This window comes from Myodes glareolus, chromosome 1 (assembly GCF_982192425.1).
Source record: "Myodes glareolus chromosome 1, mMyoGla1.1, whole genome shotgun sequence".
Classification (NCBI taxonomy): Eukaryota; Metazoa; Chordata; class Mammalia; order Rodentia; family Cricetidae; genus Myodes; species Myodes glareolus.
Window position 1 is genome coordinate 17,018,722 of NC_142026.1, and position 19,061 is coordinate 17,037,782.

General features: G+C 39.8%; 2 protein-coding genes across 2 annotated transcripts in view; one reads left to right on the plus strand and one right to left on the minus strand.

The window, feature by feature from the left end:
- Usp37 (ubiquitin specific peptidase 37) overlaps positions 1 to 19,061 on the minus strand; it is a 91,184-nt gene that overhangs the window by 70,729 nt on the left and 1,394 nt on the right. The gene's annotated exons all lie outside the window — the stretch shown is intronic.
- Positions 19 to 18,745, plus strand: Cnot9 (CCR4-NOT transcription complex subunit 9). Its single transcript, XM_048459037.3, has 8 exons — positions 19 to 150; positions 7,149 to 7,328; positions 8,764 to 8,879; positions 10,988 to 11,097; positions 12,061 to 12,170; positions 15,905 to 16,003; positions 16,679 to 16,770; positions 17,971 to 18,745. Exons 1-8 carry the CDS (start codon positions 127 to 129, stop codon positions 18,137 to 18,139), a joined length of 900 nt encoding a protein of 299 aa, XP_048314994.1. The 5' UTR covers positions 19 to 126; the 3' UTR covers positions 18,140 to 18,745.

The following is a 19,061-nucleotide window of genomic DNA, read 5'->3' on the forward strand; positions in this document are numbered from 1 at the left end:
GGGCTGCGAAGGGGGAGGAGCGAACCGGAGGCGGATGGCGGCTCTTCATCTCGGGCTGCACAGCCGCTAAAGCAGAGACGTGGGTTCGGCGTGTCCGGCGGGAGGAGAGCGGCGGCCGCTCCCAACATGCACAGCCTGGCGACGGCAGCGGTGAGTGGCTGCGCCCGGATACCAGTCTTCCTAGCTCCCAGAGCCGGGCCCCGAGTCCAGCTCCTTCCCCTAGCCGGAGGTCCGGGATCTCCACACCGCGCCCCGACCTTGGCGGAGTCGGACCCCCAGCTATCCCCGTCTCCTCCGGCTCCCCTCCTGGCCTGGCGCGCGGCCTCTTGCGTTCTTTTCCGGCGCCGAGGCCTGGTCCCGCGCGGCGGGCCCCAAGTAGGCCATTCATTGATTCATTGGAGCTCGGCGTCAGTTTCTGGACGCCGGTTGTGTGCTGGGCGTCGGCGGGGTTGAGGATAATTCCGTGGCCATTCGCTCTGGTTCCTTACTCCTGGAACCCCTCGCCTAGGGGCATCTCAGTGGGAAGGAAATGGCTTCTAACTCAATCTACTTGCTTTACATGTAGAAATCCAGAGACCCGAAGTTCAGGATGATTGCATCTGACTTAGAGTTCTCTGCGTTTGAATCCTTCCTCGCAAATCTCATTTTATCTTTGAACAAGAAAAGCTAATCACGTTTTACACCTCCCTGAAGTCATACTGTGTTTTTCGGTTACGTTTAGAGAAAGTAGACTCTAGGCCTACAAACCCGGTATGATGAGGTTCTTAGTCATGTTTATGGACTCGGTTTTTGTCACTTGCTCCTTAAGCTCCGACAAAAAGTACATCACTTTTTCGCTGCAAGAAACAGATCTCTGGTTACCTGGAATTTACCTTCATAGGACTACCTCCATAAATACAAGTCTGCCTCAGTAACTTTCAGACTATGTTCACAGTAGCTTGTAACCCCAACATTTTCTCTTGTAGAGTATTCATTTCCTAGTATGTAGGAAATTAATTTTTTATTTTTTAACTTGTGGGTTGTTTGTCTTCCTCTCGAGATCAGGGGCAGATTTTTATATATATACATATACACACACAATGTGTTATATCTGTATAATATCTATATTAGTTTATATGTATATTGGTGTTGTTGTGAATCCTGTTTACTTGGTTTCTCCACTGATAGGACAGTTCCTATTACAAGGTAAGCTCTTAAATAATGCTGACTGAATAGCCACTCAACCATATGGGAAGCAGGATAGTTAAAGAACACTTCCAAGCTGTGTGGTGGTGGTGCACGCCTTTAATTCCAACACTTGGGAAGCAAAAGCAGGCGAATCTCTGAGTTCGAGGCCAGCCTAGTCTACAGAGCAAATTCAGGACAGCCTGAGCTACACAGAGAAACCCTTTCTCGAAAAACCGAAAAGAAAAGGTATTTCTTCAATTATATTTACAGTGCTTTACATAAATTTAAAAACTTGAACATCTGTTATACTGTGTGACCCACATGACAGCTCTGACAGGTTCTTTTGTACCACTCACCATTAAGTAAGCTATTTGGTTGGTGACAAGATTTAAGAATAAAAATTTGAGCCAAATCCTTCACAATCCCTTATTCCCATAATCCAAACTACTTACGTTATTTTGATCTGGGCAGAAAACAATGACATGCTATTTACTAGAAATTGAGAGGAAAATTACATGCAGCAATGCCCACAATAGCCTAAGTCTATTGAAAAGACACTTGGTTTTTGCTTAATAATGAAACTTCTATGTGTTCATATTGAGTGTGTGCATGTGAGGAGACCAGAGTCAACTTTGGAAGTTGTGCCTCTGGAGTGGTACTTGAGATAGGGTCTATCTTTCTCTTTTTTTATTTTATTTATTTGGGTTTTTTTTCGAGACAGAGTTTCTCTGTAGCTTTGGTGCCTGTCCTGGAACTAGCTCTTTAGACCAAGCTGGCCTTTAATTCACAGAGATACGCCTGCCTCCTGAGTGCTGGGATTAAAGGCGTGCACCACCACCCGGCTCTCTTTTTTTAATATATAGCAAAGAAACCATACTATAGCTAGGAAGATAGGAAGTACTATTAAAGGACAATGAATGCAGGTCTTATTTACTGGAGAGATAGTAACAAAAGACACTGAAGTAGTTGAAATGTATTATACTGTGCTCTCGTCATTATGGAATATATTCTAACATCTCCGTTATCTTCAAAACAAAATTTGGTTTTGGTTTTTTGTTGTTTTTTTTTTTTATTGTGGACAGTAAACACTGAAGAGTTGTTCACAAAATTAGAAAATGTAAGGGGATAAAGGTAGGTGGCTGAGCAGGTAGGAGCACTCACTGCTCAAGCATGAGAACCTGAGGACAGATCCTCAGTATTCACATAAAAAGCCAGCTGTGACTTCATGTCTGTAACCCAGAACTCTGGAGTTAGAGATAGAAGTTAGAGGTTGCTAACTGACAGCCTAGCACAGATCTCAGTGAAAGGCCCTGCCTCGAAGAAATAGGACCAAGAATGATTGAGGAGGTCTCTGTGCACACCTCTGTCCTGCACACACTATGTAAAAAAGTAGGATGCTAATAATGTGAGAAAAAATATATTTAGCCAGGTGAGTTGGTGGGTCAGGAGGTAAAGATGCTTGCCTCCGAGCTTTATGATCTAGGTTGTCCCCAGACCCACATGGTGGGAAAAGAGAAGTGACTCCCACGGGTTCTTTTCTCAGCTCACACGTGTCCCGTGACACATACACTAAATAAGTGAGTGGGAAAAAAACTTAAGTAGTTGTTCGTTGGCTGCGTTCATATACTAGCTAAAAAACGTATTTCTGTTTTAATAAAGTAAGATTACTTTTCTATAGACCCAAGGGTTACTTAGATTAGTGGAAGTATGGCATTGAGTTTTCTGTAGTAGCTATTTGGTCATAAAACAGCTGAAGTAAACTTTTAGGAGAGGTATTAGAGAAACCTTTAATAAAAAATTCTTTACTGATTTCAACTGGTAATTTTAACATCTCTGAACACTTGAATTACTCTGTGTGTTTGTATGCATATGAGTTGACTGTTGGTGCATGTGTGGCAGCCAGAGGTCAGCGTCATGTCTTCCTCTGTGATTGTCCGCTTTTTAAAGTTCAAGTGCCTGCTCTTCCAGAGGTCCTGAGTTCAATTCCCAGCAACCACATGGTGGCTCACAACCCTCTGTAATGAGGTCTGGTGCCCTCTTCTGGCGGGTGGGCATACACACAGAATATTATATACATAATAAATAAATAAATATTAAAAAAATAAAGTTCAGATGTTTTCTTTTATGTATGGTAAGTTCAAAGTGTGCAGGTACAAGTTCAGGTGTCTGTGTTTAGGCCTGAACTTGACATCAGATATCTTTTTGGCCTCTCTCTTAAACCCAGAGCTTGTGACAACATTTAGACTGGCTTCCCCCTGGGATTTTCTATCTCTGCTTCCTGAATGCTAGGTTTTAGGCAACCACACTTGCAGGGCTTTTTATATGGGTCCTGGAGATCCCAATATCTGCCCCTCTGTGTGACAAGTACTGTACTGACTGAGCCGTCTTCCCAGACCTCCACCTTGTTTTTTTTTGTTTTTTTTTTTTTTTTGGATTTTATGTGTATGACTCTTTTGCCTGCATGTATGTATATGCACCATATGCATTCCTGTTGACCTTGTAGGTCAGAAAAGGATTCTGTAATTCCTTGTAACTGGAATTACAGATGATTTTGAGTTACCATGGAGGCTTAAACCCGGGTTCTCTGTTAGAGCCACAGGTGCTCTTAACTGCTGAGCCATCTCTCCAGCCCTCTTGTTTCTTTTTGAAAGAGGTTCTCTCACTGAACCTGGAGCCGCCCATTTCAGTTAGACTAGCTGATCAACAAGTCTTCCACCTGTGAGTTGGTCCCAAGGTAGTGTGTCTGCATGTCTAGCTAGCTTTTGGATGCTAGGGGTTCATACTCAGGTCCTCATGATTTGAGCTATAGGCACATACTGAATCATTTTCCTGGCCCATTTTATTATCTTTGTGTTTAAACTAATTGACTCCCAGATGCCCTACACTTGGCAGGAATGTACTCAAATAAAATTGGTTCACTGCTGCTAAACCTCCTATTTAATCTCAGGGCAAAGAATGTAGCTTCTCTTTACTGGTTAACTTCATTTATTTGTTTAGTGTGAGAGAAAGACAGACAGACAGACACATCAGCTCTCTCCTACCATGTTGAGTCCTGATGGTGAAACTCAGAGAGTCAGTCTTGATGGCAAGCACGCCTAACCAGCTAGTCATCCCACTGGACCTACTTTGATTTTTTTTTTTAAAGTCACTTTGAAGCTGACATAAACCTATAACCCCAAGACATAGGAGACAGATATAGAAAGATCACCAAGGGAGGCTGCGAGATGGCTCAGAGGTTAAGAGCACTGACTGTTCTTCCAGAGGTCCTGAGTTCAATTTCCAGCAACCACATGGTGACTCACAACCATCTATAATGAGATCTGGTGCCCTCTTCTGACCCGTAGGGATACATGCAGGCAGATACTGTATACATGATTAATAAATAAATCTTTACAAAAAAAGAAAGATCACTACAAGTTCCAATCTGGTCTATATAATGAAAGCCTAACTTACAAATTTTGTTTAAAAAAATAGGGTCCTCATAAGGATAGACAGTACTTTCAGTGTGATTTATAAAGTTTTTTAAATCATATTTCTTTATGTTAATACTCAGAGGTACGTTGCCTAGTGTAGTCAGTCTGTAATTTTAGCATTCAAGAGGACGAGGCAGGAAGATTTCTGTGAGTTCAAGGCAGGGTTGACATGTATAGGGAGTTAAATGAAAGTCCATGGTGAGCCACCTAATTTTGAAATGTAATCTGTTAAATCTAACCCCATTCACTGTCGTATCAGGAAGACAGTAAGCCATGTTGACCCTAACATAAAGCTGTTTTCTCTTTAAGAAATCATCAACATCAGATTTTCAGTTTACCAAAGGAGAAAAATTATTTTTACAATTTACTGTTTATTTAAAATAATTTATAAATGTCTTTCGATTCTTTACATTGGGTTTGTGATAATTATAGTTAGCTATTGATGGCTTACTTCGGTGACTATCTTGAAAGAAAAAATTAATTTGAAATATATTTTATGCATACAAAACATTCAGCACAAAAGGGAGAACAGCTTTCTGCTAGTTTGATATAGTTTGATAATATTTTAAATGCATTTATTAAAAGGAAAGACTATTGTCTTTAGTGAGCTACAAGGAATGATATAATATGCACCAGAACAGAGCCCTGTTTTAATCTTGGTCTGACTATTAAGTAATTAATACTCTTCTTTTTGTTGTTGTTGTTGGTTTTGGTTTTTTTGTTTGTTTGTTTTTGAGACAGAGCTTCTCTGTATAACAGCCCTGGCTGTCCTGGAACTCACTTTGTAGACCAGGCTGGCCTTGAACTCACAGAGATCCTCCTGCCTCTGCCTCCTGAGTACTAGAATTAAAGGTATGTGCTACCATTGCCTGACTGTTTTTAAATTAATTTTTTTTAGGTTTATTCATTTGTTTATTTTATGTATGAGTGTTCTATCTGCCTCTATACTGTTATGCCAGAAGAGGGCATCAGATCCCACTATAGATGTTTATGAGCCACCATGTGGTTGCTGGGAATTGAACTCATAACCTCTCCAGCCCTTTAAATGAATTTTTTTAAGGTTTATTTTTATTTTATGTATATTGGTGTTTAGCCTGCATGTTTGTCTGTGTGAGGGTGTCAGAGTCCCTTTAACTGGGGTTGAAGACAGTTGTGAGCTGCCATGTGCTGGGAATTGAACCTGGATCCCCTGGAAGAACAGCTAATGCCCTTAACCGCTAAACCATCTCTCCAGACAGTATTTAATATTCTAAATTAAACTTCTCAGATGATATTGTGTATATATTAATAGTTCAACTCTATACAAATCCAACTATTAATGAACTGTACTGTAATAGACTGTAGAAAGTTCTGTTAGTTGTAAGAAATAATTTCTTCAGCTTGGAGAGGGACGTTTGTGATTTCAATTGTATAGACTACGTGCGGACACTGATTCTAGGAAGTGCTGTTAGGTAAATTGAACTCGGCCGTACAGTCACTGTTTGACATTGATATTGTTAAACCTTTATTAACCTCTTTTTTAGCTTAGAGGATAAAGTGAGGAAGCCTTACCTTCTAATAGTAATTCCTAGACAGCATAAGCTTCTCTGCAGTAGCAGAAAATACTTGTGTTGTCTAGACCAGGTTACATAGGGTTACTGAAAGAGGCCCTGGAGAACTTTTGGGGATAACTTTGGATAATAGAAGTAATCTATATCATAATTGTTAGGACGGTCACATTGCAATGTTTACTTAACATGGTGTGCGTTTACTGTATGAGAAATATACTTATATAAAATTGATGCTTCCCTCTTACAACAATCTAAATAATTTCTAAGATATTCTTGAACTGGTAGTTTTTTTAGAAACTGGTAGTTAGTACAGTAGCTCCACTTTAACCATGACAAAATTGAATGGCTTACCCTAGGCCACACAACTCTATAAATGACTAAACTGAATTGTTGTGACTTGTGAAGGTAGTTTGGTTTACTGGTTATTTTATTTTATTTTATTTAGTTTTGTTAGTACTTTTTCTATGAGAGCTAGGCAAAGGACTTAAAGCTAAAATGTAAATGTACCTGTTTTCATTAGTTTTTTAAAGGTGATCTAATGACCTAAACATGTATCCTTACTTTTTATGGAAATGTATTTTGCATGCTTTTATATTTTTATGTAATGTGATCTATATTGAGCTATGTCTTTTCATAAGGAGCCACATAATATTCCAATATGAAGATGCACCAAGATATATTTAAGTCATGTCTTATTGAAATCTGTTTGTTAGTTTTCTGTCTTAAGACATCTTAGTAGTAAGCATACTGCTATATTTTCAGTGCAGCCCAAATACACCTTTAACAAACTCCTAAAGGGCTCATTAACTGCGAAACAGATTGAGTTGCTTTACATCAAATATATGAATTTATTAAAGGTCCTACTATTTAGAAAATAGATTTTCTAAAGCACTACTGCAGGATAAGACTTGGTTTAACTGTAATAAGTTGACATTTGTTTTCTTGTTTTCCCCTGAAGCCTGTGCCAACTGCACTGGCCCAAGTGGACAGAGAGAAGATCTACCAGTGGATCAATGAACTGTCCAGTCCTGAAACAAGGGAAAATGCTTTGCTGGAGCTAAGCAAGAAGCGAGAATCTGTCCCTGACCTTGCACCCATGCTCTGGCATTCATTCGGTACTATTGCAGCACTTTTACAGGTGGGTGTGTATTCACAGGTAGGAGTTAAGTTGTATTTCTCACTTTGTGTGTTTTCTTCTTCCTTGACTCATGATTTTTTTGAAGACTTTAGAAGAATGATTGTTTAAATTTTTGTTTATTTGTTGAGGCAGGTTTTCTATTTGTAGCCCTGGCTGTCCTGGAACTTGCTTTGTAGATCAGGCTGCCTTTGAACCTGCCTCAGCCTCCACCTCTCAAGTGCTGGGATTAAGGGTGTGGACCACCACCGCCCAGTGATTGTTTAAATATTAGCATTTGTAACAATCCATTTTTTAAAAGCAGAAGTATTTGTTAAAATGCATATTTTGGAGATTGAATTTGAAGATTGAATTTAGCTGGTTTGAGAGGTGGACCTTAAAATCTGTGTTTGACACAGCTTTTAGATGTACAACGGGTTGATCTGTATAGCAGGGAAGAACATAGAAATAGCATAAGGACCACATAGATGTGGCTGAGGAAAGAAAATATTGAGATAAAGGTGTATCAGCTATCGCATTAAAAGCGGATATCTTTGTGTTTTTAAAAACTAAACACTGCATCTGGTGAGGTGGCTTATGGGTAAATGCATTTGGTTGCTGCCAAGCCTAACAACCTGAGTTTGACCCCTGGGATTAACACAGTACAAGGAGAGGTCTGGATCCTGCAGGTTGTCCTCTGACTTCCACATCTGTACTGTGATGTGCACACACACCACACAAACAAAGTTAAGACCAAGAGTAAATAACTGAAAATTCGAATCAGGCCAAAGTGGTTATAGGTGGAAAATAAATTAAATTAAAATGAAACTATCTCAAGGTATCAAGATAATAAAATAATCATCCTATAAAGTTCCTCCCCAAATTACTAATAGTCTTTCAAATCTGTTCAGGAAATTCAACACTTGTAGCCAAGAATCTATTGGTGTTGTGGAAGGATTTGCAGCTAAACTAAATTATTGTGTTCGGTATGGGTTTCGTCTTTATAAAGTAGAATATTAGTTAAAGTTAAAATGTTATATAAGGGTCACTCAATTTAAAAGACTAGCTATGGGAGCTGGAGAGATGGCTGAATGGTAAAGAATATTGGCTGCTCTTTCAGAAGTCCTGGATATGATTACCTTGTGGCTTACAACCAGCTATGACTCAAGACCTTCTTTCTGGTCTCTGTGAGCATTGCATACACATGGTGCACAGACATACATGCAGACAAAACATCAACACAAAATCTAGGAGGAAGTGGAGGAGACCCATTTGTTGCCATAGCAGTATTCCTAGAGACACATGAGAAAGGTCTTGCCTAGGTATTCCTGTATGCTTGTGATAAAAGGATAATTCAATTTCTGCAGGAAATAAAGTGGTCTTTTAAAGTTACTATGCTGTGACATTGTGATATAATTTTGTGATTAATTGCTCTCTGGGATTCTTTGCATTTTTTCAGGAAATTGTAAATATTTATCCGTCTATCAACCCTCCAACTTTGACAGCACACCAGTCTAATAGAGTTTGCAATGCTTTAGCATTGCTGCAGTGTGTGGCCTCACACCCAGAGACCAGGTAAGTGCTGTGAGCGTGTTGGTACAGTTAATGGGGGCAGATTAGTGTTCCAAGGAACTTAGATACCCTTGCTGAGTAATCAGAGAAAGGGCATGCAATGTGGCGTGTGGATGTGAGTCTTCAGAACTCTTTTTTTTTTTTTTTTGGCTGGTTTTGGAGTTCCTTGTGGTTATTTGTGGTTAGGGTTGTTTGTTTTTGCTTTGGTTTTTATAGCTGAGGCTGGCTTCAAACTCTTAATCCTACTACGTATGCTGCCAAGTGCTGCTAGGATTATGGTTGTATATCGCCATGCACATTTTTCTCTTTTTTTTTCTTTGACAGTTGACATATATATTTTTATGATGTTAAGTTTGATGGCTATTTTTAGTCTCTGGCTACAGATTGAGGGAAGAGTAATATGTTTTAAAATAAAGTGGAATACAATTCCATACTTTGAACATCATAGGAACAGTTTTCAAAATAGTAGTAAACACTCTGAACATAAGCAGATCAACAAGTTTAGTAATTTGTTATGTTCTAAGAGGAAAGATTTGCGGGCTGGAAACATGGCTCAGTGGTTAAGAGCACTAACTGCTCTTCCAGAGGATCCAGGTTCAATTCCCAGCACCCACAATGACAGCTAACAACTGTCTGTAACTCCAGTTCCAGGGGATCTGACACCTTCACACCAGTGCACATAAAATAAAGTTAAATAAATTATTTATTTATTTATTTATTTTGGTTTTTTTGGGGGGGGGACAGGGTTTCTCTGGCTTTAGAGCCTGTCCTGGAACTAGCTCTTGTAGACCAGGCTGGTCTCGAACTCACAGAGATCCACCTGCCTCTGCCTCCCAAGTGCTGAAGTTAAATAAATTATAAAAAAATAAAAATAGAAAAGAGGAAAGATTTGCTTAGTTTTACCTTAAAAGTATTTTCTTGCAGTGATTTAATCCCAAATAGGAAATCAGAGCTTTAAGCTTGACATGGTAGTTCATACCTGTAATTCTAGTATTCAGGAAGCAAAAACAAGAGGCTTGCTACAGAGTAAGGCCCTGTTTCAAAAAAAAAAAAGTAATTATTTTATGTTTAATTAAATCGGAGTCACCTTACAGCAGTGAAGTTTGATCTAAAAAGACCCCTTCCCCCATTTTTGAACACTCTTTGTAAACAAACGAGGCTGGCCTCCAACTCACAGAGATCCACCTGCCTCTGCCTCCCAAGTGCTAGGATTAAAAGTGCACACCACCACACCTGGCATTAATGTGTGTGCATGCATGTGCTAGAGGGCAAACACACATGCTTGTCTACCACCTCTTTCTGGGTGCTTACAGAGACTAGAAAACATCAGATCCCCTGCAGTTCTGGCTTCCAGAGTCAGTTGTCGAATACCTGATATGGGTGTTGGAACCTCAGCTCAGGTCCCAAGAAATACTCTTAACCACCGAGAGTCATCTTTGCAGCCTCCTGGAAAAATCTCTTTAGCACTGATATAGCCTCTTCTCTCCTCCCCTCCCCTTCTCTCTGCTCTGCTCTCCTCTCTTCTCCCCTCCTCTCTTTTCTTTCTTTTCTTCTTTTGGAGACAGTGTCTCCAGGCTGGCCCCAAACCCATGATTCTCCTAATTTAGGCAGGCCCCTGAATAATGGGATTCTATCTAGGTGTGCAGCAACACATTGGCTTTAACACTTATGACTTGATCCTCTTTTTAACCTATAATTGAGTACTTACTCGACTATACAGTTTTTAAGATATCTGGTACATACTGAGGTAGATTGTGTTGCCTTAATCACCCTCGCCTGGGTGGATGTTGCGTATTGATGCCTTGAGCTGAGTGTATATAATGTGTCAGTGAGGGCAGGAGGATACTATTCTAAGCTGTAGACATCTCTGGCCTCTGTAATTGTATGCTGATAGCCCTCAACATTTCTTACTTCTGACAATCAAATATATCTCCAAACATTGACACATCTCCTAGTGTACAAAATTACACATTTCAGAACGTTGGTCAAGACTAAAAAGCCAATAAATTTCTTTTCTTAAGATTCCTTACTCTGGCAAACTCACATATTGTTTCAGGCTTGGTGGTTAGAAGTCAACTCTGGGTTCTAAATGTGACTGTTTTTTCTTTTAGGTCGGCTTTTCTTGCAGCACACATCCCACTTTTTTTGTACCCCTTTTTGCACACAGTCAGCAAAACTCGTCCCTTTGAGTATCTTCGGCTCACCAGCCTTGGAGTTATTGGTAAGTGATTTTATTATTTTTGTTTTGTTTTTATTGAGACAGGGTCTTGTATATCATAGGCTAGCCTCAGGCTTGCTATGTACCTGAGTATACTCTTAAATTTTTTATTTAAAATTGTTTTTTTCCTTTAACACCCATCTCCCAAGTGCTGGGATTATAGATATACATCACCATACTTAATGCAATGCTAGGGGTCAAACCCAGGTTTTTGTACATGCTAGGCAAGCACTCTACCAACTGAAACACACTGACTAGGTAAGTTATTAGGGACATTTTGTAAGCCTGAAATTCTTACAGACAATAGTGGTCTAAGTTAATAAGTTTTGTTCATCTTCTTCCAGCTTATTTATTTTTTGTCTTTGACATCATCTCATTTATTAGTAAGTGCTTGCAAATATATCAAGCACCATTCTCAATGTTGCTGATAACAAAGGTGAGGATCAATAATCAAGATCTGATCCTAGCAGAGGCAGGCAGATCTCTGTTAGTTCAAGGCCAGTACAGGCTCCAAAGCTACGGAAAACTAAAAGAAAAAAGAATGAAAAAGAAATGTAATCAAGATCTGTCTTTAGCATCAAATTATAAAGGAATAAAGAATAATTTGATTTTAACTAAGTTGAATGAATTTAGTTAAATAACTCAGAGCCTTGTATTAGGCTAGTGTTCTTAACACTGAGCACTTTCCCCATTTGCTTTATTTTTATTTTTTAAACTTTGACACAATGTTTCTTTAAGTTGCCCAGACTGATCTGGAACTCAACAACATCTCCCTGCTTTAGCCTTCCCAATACTGGAATTACACTCATGATTATTGTTGTTTTTGTTCAAGTAGATATGAAACTGATTGCTTGACGCAGAAACTGCAGTCTGTATATCATATTACTTTAATTCCTTAACTTGCAGAGTAAATGTAACTAGAAATCATTTCTCTAAAGTAATTTTATTTGTCCATATTTTCTTTAGGGGCCTTGGTTAAAACAGACGAACAAGAAGTAATCAACTTTTTATTGACAACAGAAATCATCCCTTTGTGTTTGCGCATCATGGAATCTGGAAGTGAGCTTTCTAAAACGGTGCGTGCTTTTAAGTGAGATTCAGCATTGTTTTAGCTCTTGAGCTACTGCTTTGTGGCTCTAGAATCATTTTCTGCCTCTCCAGACATTTTACCTTTAGAAATAGTTTTTTTCTTTTGAAATGTATGTACTTGTGTGGGTGTGAGTGACTGAGCCATAGGACACCTATGAACACGACAGCTTTGGGGAGTTGGTGCTCACTGTCTACCTTGTTTCTACTGCTGTGAGTGAGCTAGTCCACCAGCTTCTGGGCAGTTTCCCATCTCACTATACAAGTGTTGAGATTACAGATGCATGCCACCACATCTGGCTTTTTATGTGGGTTCTAGGAGTCAAACTTGGGTCATCAGGGTTACACGGTGTCTTCGTTAAGGTTTCTGTTGCTGTAATAATATACTGTGACCAAAAGCAACTTGGGGGTGAAAGTGTTTATCTCCTCTTACAGCTTGTAGTCTGTTATCCAGGGAAGTCAGAGCAGAAAGTCAAGGCAAGCACTGATGCAGAGGTCGTGGAGGAATGCTCCTTACTGGCTTGCTCCATGTAGCTTGCTCAACTTCTCTCTTACAGCACCCATGACCACCTCCTCTTCTGGCCTCAAAAGACACATGTACACATACAGTGCACATAAATTCACACACTTTCTCCTCTTCCCCAGAAAGGAAAGGAAAATGATTGTAAGGATATAAGAAAAAAGATAGACATGACATGCTGGGGCCTCCTACATCAATCATTATTAATTAAGAAATTTTTTTTACAGGCTTGCCTACAACCCAGTCTTATGGAAACATTCTCTCAATTGAGTTTTCCTCCTCTCGGGTTGACATAAACTAGTCAGTACACACACTACTGCTTTATTGCTTTTGTCTGCTGAACAGTCTCTGGGGTCCCTGTATATTTTCCTCTTTCATGTAAAAACTATCAGATGATCATTAAAAATCACAAACCTTGGAAACTGAGGCAGAAAGATCACAAGTTCATGGCCAAATTGAGCTGATAGCAAGACACTGTCTCAAAAGACAGGCATTAAAACCCCAGACCTTTGGGATGGAGAGATGGCTCAGCGTTTAAGAGCATTGCCTGCTCTTCCAAAGGTCCTGAGTTCAATTCCCAGCAACCACATGGTGGCTCACAACCATCTGTAATGAGATCTGGTGCCTTCTTCTTCTGGCCTCCAGGCATTCATGCAGACAGAGTATTGTATGCGCAATAAATAAAAAATATTTTAAAAACAAAACAAAACAGACCTTTCAGAAGAATGTCAGGTTAATAGTTAATTCCTTTGTGTGTGTGCTTGCCCATACATGTGAATACACGTACTATAATCTGAGGCATAAAGTCCTCCAGACATGTTCTTCAATATAAAAATATTATATAAAAAGTATTTGTGGGGGCTGGAGAGATGGCTCAGTGGTTAAGAGCACTGGCTTCTCTTCCAGAGGACCTGAGTTCAATTCCCAGCAACCACATGGTGGCTCACAACCATCTGTAATGAGATCTGGTGCCCTCTTCTGGCCTGCAGGCATACGTGCAGGCAAAGCACTGTGTACATAATAAATAAATAAACCTTTAAAAAAAAGTATTTGGGAAGATGTCCATGTAGAGGCTAGTGATCACTGTCAGGTGTCTTCGTTACTGCTCTCCTATGTTTCTGTCTTTGGAACTCACTGTTTTGCTATTGCAGATACAATGTCACATCAGCATTTACTGGGTGTTGGGGATCCAAACTTGGGTCAGTATAAGCTGGTACAGCAAGAATTTTGCCCACTGTGCCATCTTCAGGTCAAATACATTATTTCTGGTTTTCTATCTTGTGAGTGTGGCATGTGTACTCGAGCTTCAGCAAGACAATGACTGTATAAAATTCTTACCTCATTTTTTCCTGCTGAAAATTCTGTTGCCAAAGCCCTTTTTGTGTTCTGACATTGAATGTTGTAGTAAAGTTAAAGTCTATCTTTTTCTTTTGTCCATGACTCTCCTTTTTATATTTTTCTTTTATCTGTTCTAGCCTCTTGTTTCATTAACTTTAGTTATGCTGTATTGTCTGTCTTTCATGTCTATTTTTTCTTATACTCATATTCTGCTTTTTGAGGGGGGGGTGAGATAGTGTATGTCTATGTGTTCATGCATGATTCTGTCTGTGTGTGCTGCATGTATGCAGATGCCCTTTGAGGTCAGAACTGAGGGTGTTGGATCCCTTGAACAAGAGGCTATAAGCTGCCCAGCTGGAGTCCTGACAATTGTATTAAGGTCCTCTACTAGAGCAGTAAATGCTCTTAACCACTGAGCATACTCTCCAGCCCATTTTATTGTTTTGTTGTTGTTGTTGTTGTTTTTAATATTTTGGAGTTCTTTTCCATTTCTATATGGAATAGTTCTATAAAGGATTGAGGTTCGTTGAAAGAAATGTAGGGAAAAGTATGAACTTTAAGTCAAGTATTTTACATCCTGTTACATTTCTTTACAGTTCACCAGTCTGGGGTGAGTGCTTGTATGTATATGTATACACACACACACATCTTTTGTTTGATGTGAAAACATTTAGGTGAAGTGCCTGCCAGTCTAATTAACTATTACCACTACATTTTTATATTGAAGAATATATCTGGAGGAATTTATGCCTCAGATTATAATAATTTTTCACAATAGTAGGATTACAGAATTTAACCTTTTTTAGATAAGATTTATTTATTTTTATAAATAATTTTATAGTCAACTTGATTAGTCCCAATTTCAAGAACCCCCTACTTCCAAGTGTCCAAAACTAGAACTAACTCATTCCTGTCTCTAGGTTTCTATTGGCTTTTATGCTTCAACAAGAGTAGTTCTCACAGATATCTTTTTTTACTTAATAGCTTCTCTTGTCTTTCTACCTTTGCTCTCTGAGACAGGGTCTTGCTGTGTAGCCTTTACTGTCCTATACTGTATAGCACAGGCAGACCTCAAATTTGGAATAATTGGAATAATCCTTCTACCTCAGGTTCCTGAGGACTGGATTATTGACGTGCACCACCATACTAGGCTTTATATTTAGCTTTCTTTGTATAGCACTTATAACACCTTGCTCATAGTAGGCACACTTTGAAATAAAGGTTCTTGGTCAAAGCTATTATAAATAATATAATAACCTGGAAAGTATTTTTAAAATACAAGGATGGAGTTGGAGAGATGGTTCAGTGATTACAAGCACTGGCTGTTTTTATGGAGGCATATTATTTGGCCCCTCGCAGTGGCATACCTCAGTAAAACAGTAACAATAGTTCTGATGACACCAAAGAAAGATAATCATCATCCTAATCCTTTGCGAGCAAGCATTGTGACTCTTGACTGTAGTCCCAACATTTACTAGGCTGAGACAAGAGCATTACTGTGAGTTTGAGGCTAGCTAGCCATGGCTACAGATTCTGTCTCAAACTTTTTCTCCACAATGATTGTCTGATTTAAATTAGGATGTTTGGTTTGGCGGGTGTAGTCATTGGTTTTTGTGGTTTTTTTGTTTTGTTTTGTTTTAAGTCCATTCTGAGCTGGTTTGATCCTCACTAAGTACCTCAGACTGGCCTGAAATTTTAGGCAATTCTAATAATCATCTAGGATTTTCCCTTTTATGTAAAATGAAAATCATGGTGTATATACTTGATGGGTTCAATAGGAAAAATAAGGCCTATAAATAGCCTTTAGAAAAAAATCTGACATACAGTAATTGCTCAGTGTGATAGTATTTGTTCTTTTTGCTCTAGGTTGCCACATTCATCCTCCAGAAGATTCTCTTAGATGACACTGGTTTGGCTTATATATGTCAGACGTATGAGCGCTTTTCCCATGTTGCCATGATCTTGGTGAGTTCTTTTCTTTACTCTCTTTACAACTGCCGATCACATAACTTAGTCCCTTTGTAACTGGCTGAAAACTTAGTCTTCTAACTAGAAATTACTGTTGTAGCCATGGTGTCCCATGCCTGTCATCCCAGTGTTTATAAGACAGAGAGGCAAGAGGATCACTGCAGGCTTAAGGCCAGCAAGAGTTCCATACCAGCCAGGTGAAGAAATAATATACCCTGTCTCAAAAATACTATCTGGGGGCTGGAGAGATGGCTCAGAGGTTAAGAGCACTGACTGTTCTTCCGGAGGTCCTGAGTTCAATTCCCAGCAACCACATGGTGGCTCACAACCACCTGTAATGAGATCTGGTGTCCTCTTCTGGCCTGCAGGCGTGGAGGCTGAACACTGTGTACATAATAAATAAATAAATAAATCTTTTAAAATACTATCTGGCATAATAATAAGTGCCTTTAATCTCTGAACTCTAGAAGCAGAGGAAGATAGATCTCTGTGAGTTTGAGTCCTGATTTATATAGTGAGTGCTAGGCTAGTCAAGGCCACATAGACCCTGTCTAAAAAAGGAAAAAATAAAAATATTGGAAACTTCTTTAATGATTCTTAGATGATCTGATTTCTGGTGTCAATTAACATTATTTTTGGTTTTCCCTCCCACCTTTGTTTTGGGTAAAACAGGGTAAAATGGTCCTGCAGCTATCCAAAGAACCATCTGCCCGTCTGCTGAAGCATGTAGTAAGATGTTACCTTCGACTCTCAGATAATCCCAGGTAAAGATTTGCAGGACTCAGGACTTAAATGAAATAGTCTCGTGGCTCAGGTCCTGTGTCTTAGTTTATCTAAGATGGACTTTCCTATTAAAATCAAAGGTTCTTACTTTGAATATCCCCTAGCTAGATCTTCCCATTGTCCTACCCTGAAATTCCAGAAAGCCTAGACAGTTTCAAGTGAGGCCATATCATGTGGTTTGTGTGGGCTTTCTATGACTACTCCAAGTAATCAGAAAGATAAGTATAGTTGCAAAGCTCGGTAGCCCGGAGGCTCTTTACTTACTCTTGCAGTTCTCCGCTTCCTGTAAGGTGTAGAGCTTATTGCTTTTTCTTGGTGTGATCAAGATATCTGCCAGCATCATGCACTTTGTAGATGTAACGCACTTCAGAAATGTTTGACCTTTTGTCCTATCAATCCATAATTTATGCTGAAAGCTACATGCTCAGATTCTGCCAAGCCACATAATGGAGTGCTTTCTGAGTTCCTAGGAATCAGGTAACTTAATGTGAATTCAGTCTGTAGCCACTAGGTTATTCAAGCCCTAGCTATTTGATTATAAGTTGTCCTATTTTTCAGTAATTCCTATTTTCTCCCAAGTTTGCAATATACTTCTTAGAAATTCTTCCTGTTTGAGTATCGGAGCTGTAACTGTTCTGAACAGCCTGTCTGGAGTTGGCATTTGCCCTTTTCAGGCTTCTAGGTACTAATGTTGCCATAGTTTTTACTATTCGTCTCTTATTAAGGTTTTCAAATACAAAACTGAAGTGTTTCCTTAAAGACATAACTGATGTTGGTGTAGAATTAAAATCAATTGATTTATCATACAAATGAGGTCATGTCTGCTGTCGGTGTACAATTTTTAATTTCACTTACCATAAACTATGCTTAATGATTTTTTGACAGTATTTATTATAATAAATCAAAACAAAATTTGGAGTGAAGTAAACTATTGCACTGTTTTATTCCATTTTGCATTAAATTCTGCACTGGGGTATTTGAAAATATTTGTGGACTACACGTTCTGAACGTATGCATAAGACCTGCTTTAAGGGATTCTAGTAGATTCTTGATTATTTTAACAGAGCATAGATTCCTACCTAGGAAGCTGTATATTTATATCTAAGAAAGGGGCTCTTCCAAGCCCCAAAATGTGGGTTTATTTGTTGTCTCCCTGGTTGGTTTGTTTGTTTCTGATGTAGGGCACGTGAAGCACTCAGACAGTGCCTCCCTGACCAGCTGAAGGACACAACCTTTGCCCAGGTGCTAAAAGATGACACCACCACGAAACGCTGGCTTGCACAACTGGTGAAGAATCTGCAAGAGGGCCAGGTCACAGATCCCCGGGGAATTCCCCTGCCCCCTCAGTGATCCTCTCTATTCCGTCCCACTACTCCCATAAGTTGGGGAGTGGGGTGGAACCTATGAGGAAAACAGCTCAGGTTTTATTGCCGACTGGGAGTAGACAACCTCAATGCTGAATTGCACTGGAGAGAAAGGGCAAGGTACCCCACTGAGGTGTGTGGGCTGACTGGAGGTCCTGGATCCCCCTGCTGCTCCCAGGAATTGGGCTCCTGACACAGCAGTCTGCCACCACAGCCCCAGGAGGATGTCAACACCAGCAAATGCTGTATTTGCAGCATGCCCAAGATGACCCCGCTCCTGAACCTCTACCTAGCCACTGGCAGAGAGGAGACATGGTAATAGCAGCAACACTCTAGGCATGGTGAGCGCCTGGGACCACAAGCCATGTGGCGCTTTTTTTTTTTTTTTAACTTTGCCTTCCTGGAAGACTCAAGATGTGTCTTTTAATTCTCTCAGTATTTGTTTACTTTGGGTTTTTTTGTTGTTTTTAATCTAGAGAGGGGTGTGTTTAATGGACACAAGCTGTGGTTTTCAGCAAAACTTTGTCAATTGGCACTGTTTACAAGTCTGTTAGCTGCATAAGCTCAATAAAAAGTTGGTCTGGGCATTGCATCCCCTCTGGCAGATGGAGAGCTGCATCAGGCTGTCGGGTGGAATGGGAGGCAGGGGAAGAGGAAAGCCAAAGGACAAGTAGGAGCTCTCCACCTGTTCCCCTCTGTTCCCGTTCTCTCAGCCTCCAAGCCTGGCTGCCGTGAGAACCTTAACCTTGGTTCTGACTTTAGCTGCTAGCTTTTCCAAATCTCAGCGCTTTCCCCTTCTTCTAACCACTTAAACTTAAAGCAGATGTCTTAATTTACCCAACTTCCCAACCTTCCTAAAAGTGTTGTACTGGGGCAGGAGGGATGGCAGTCTTCAGATCCAGGTCTTC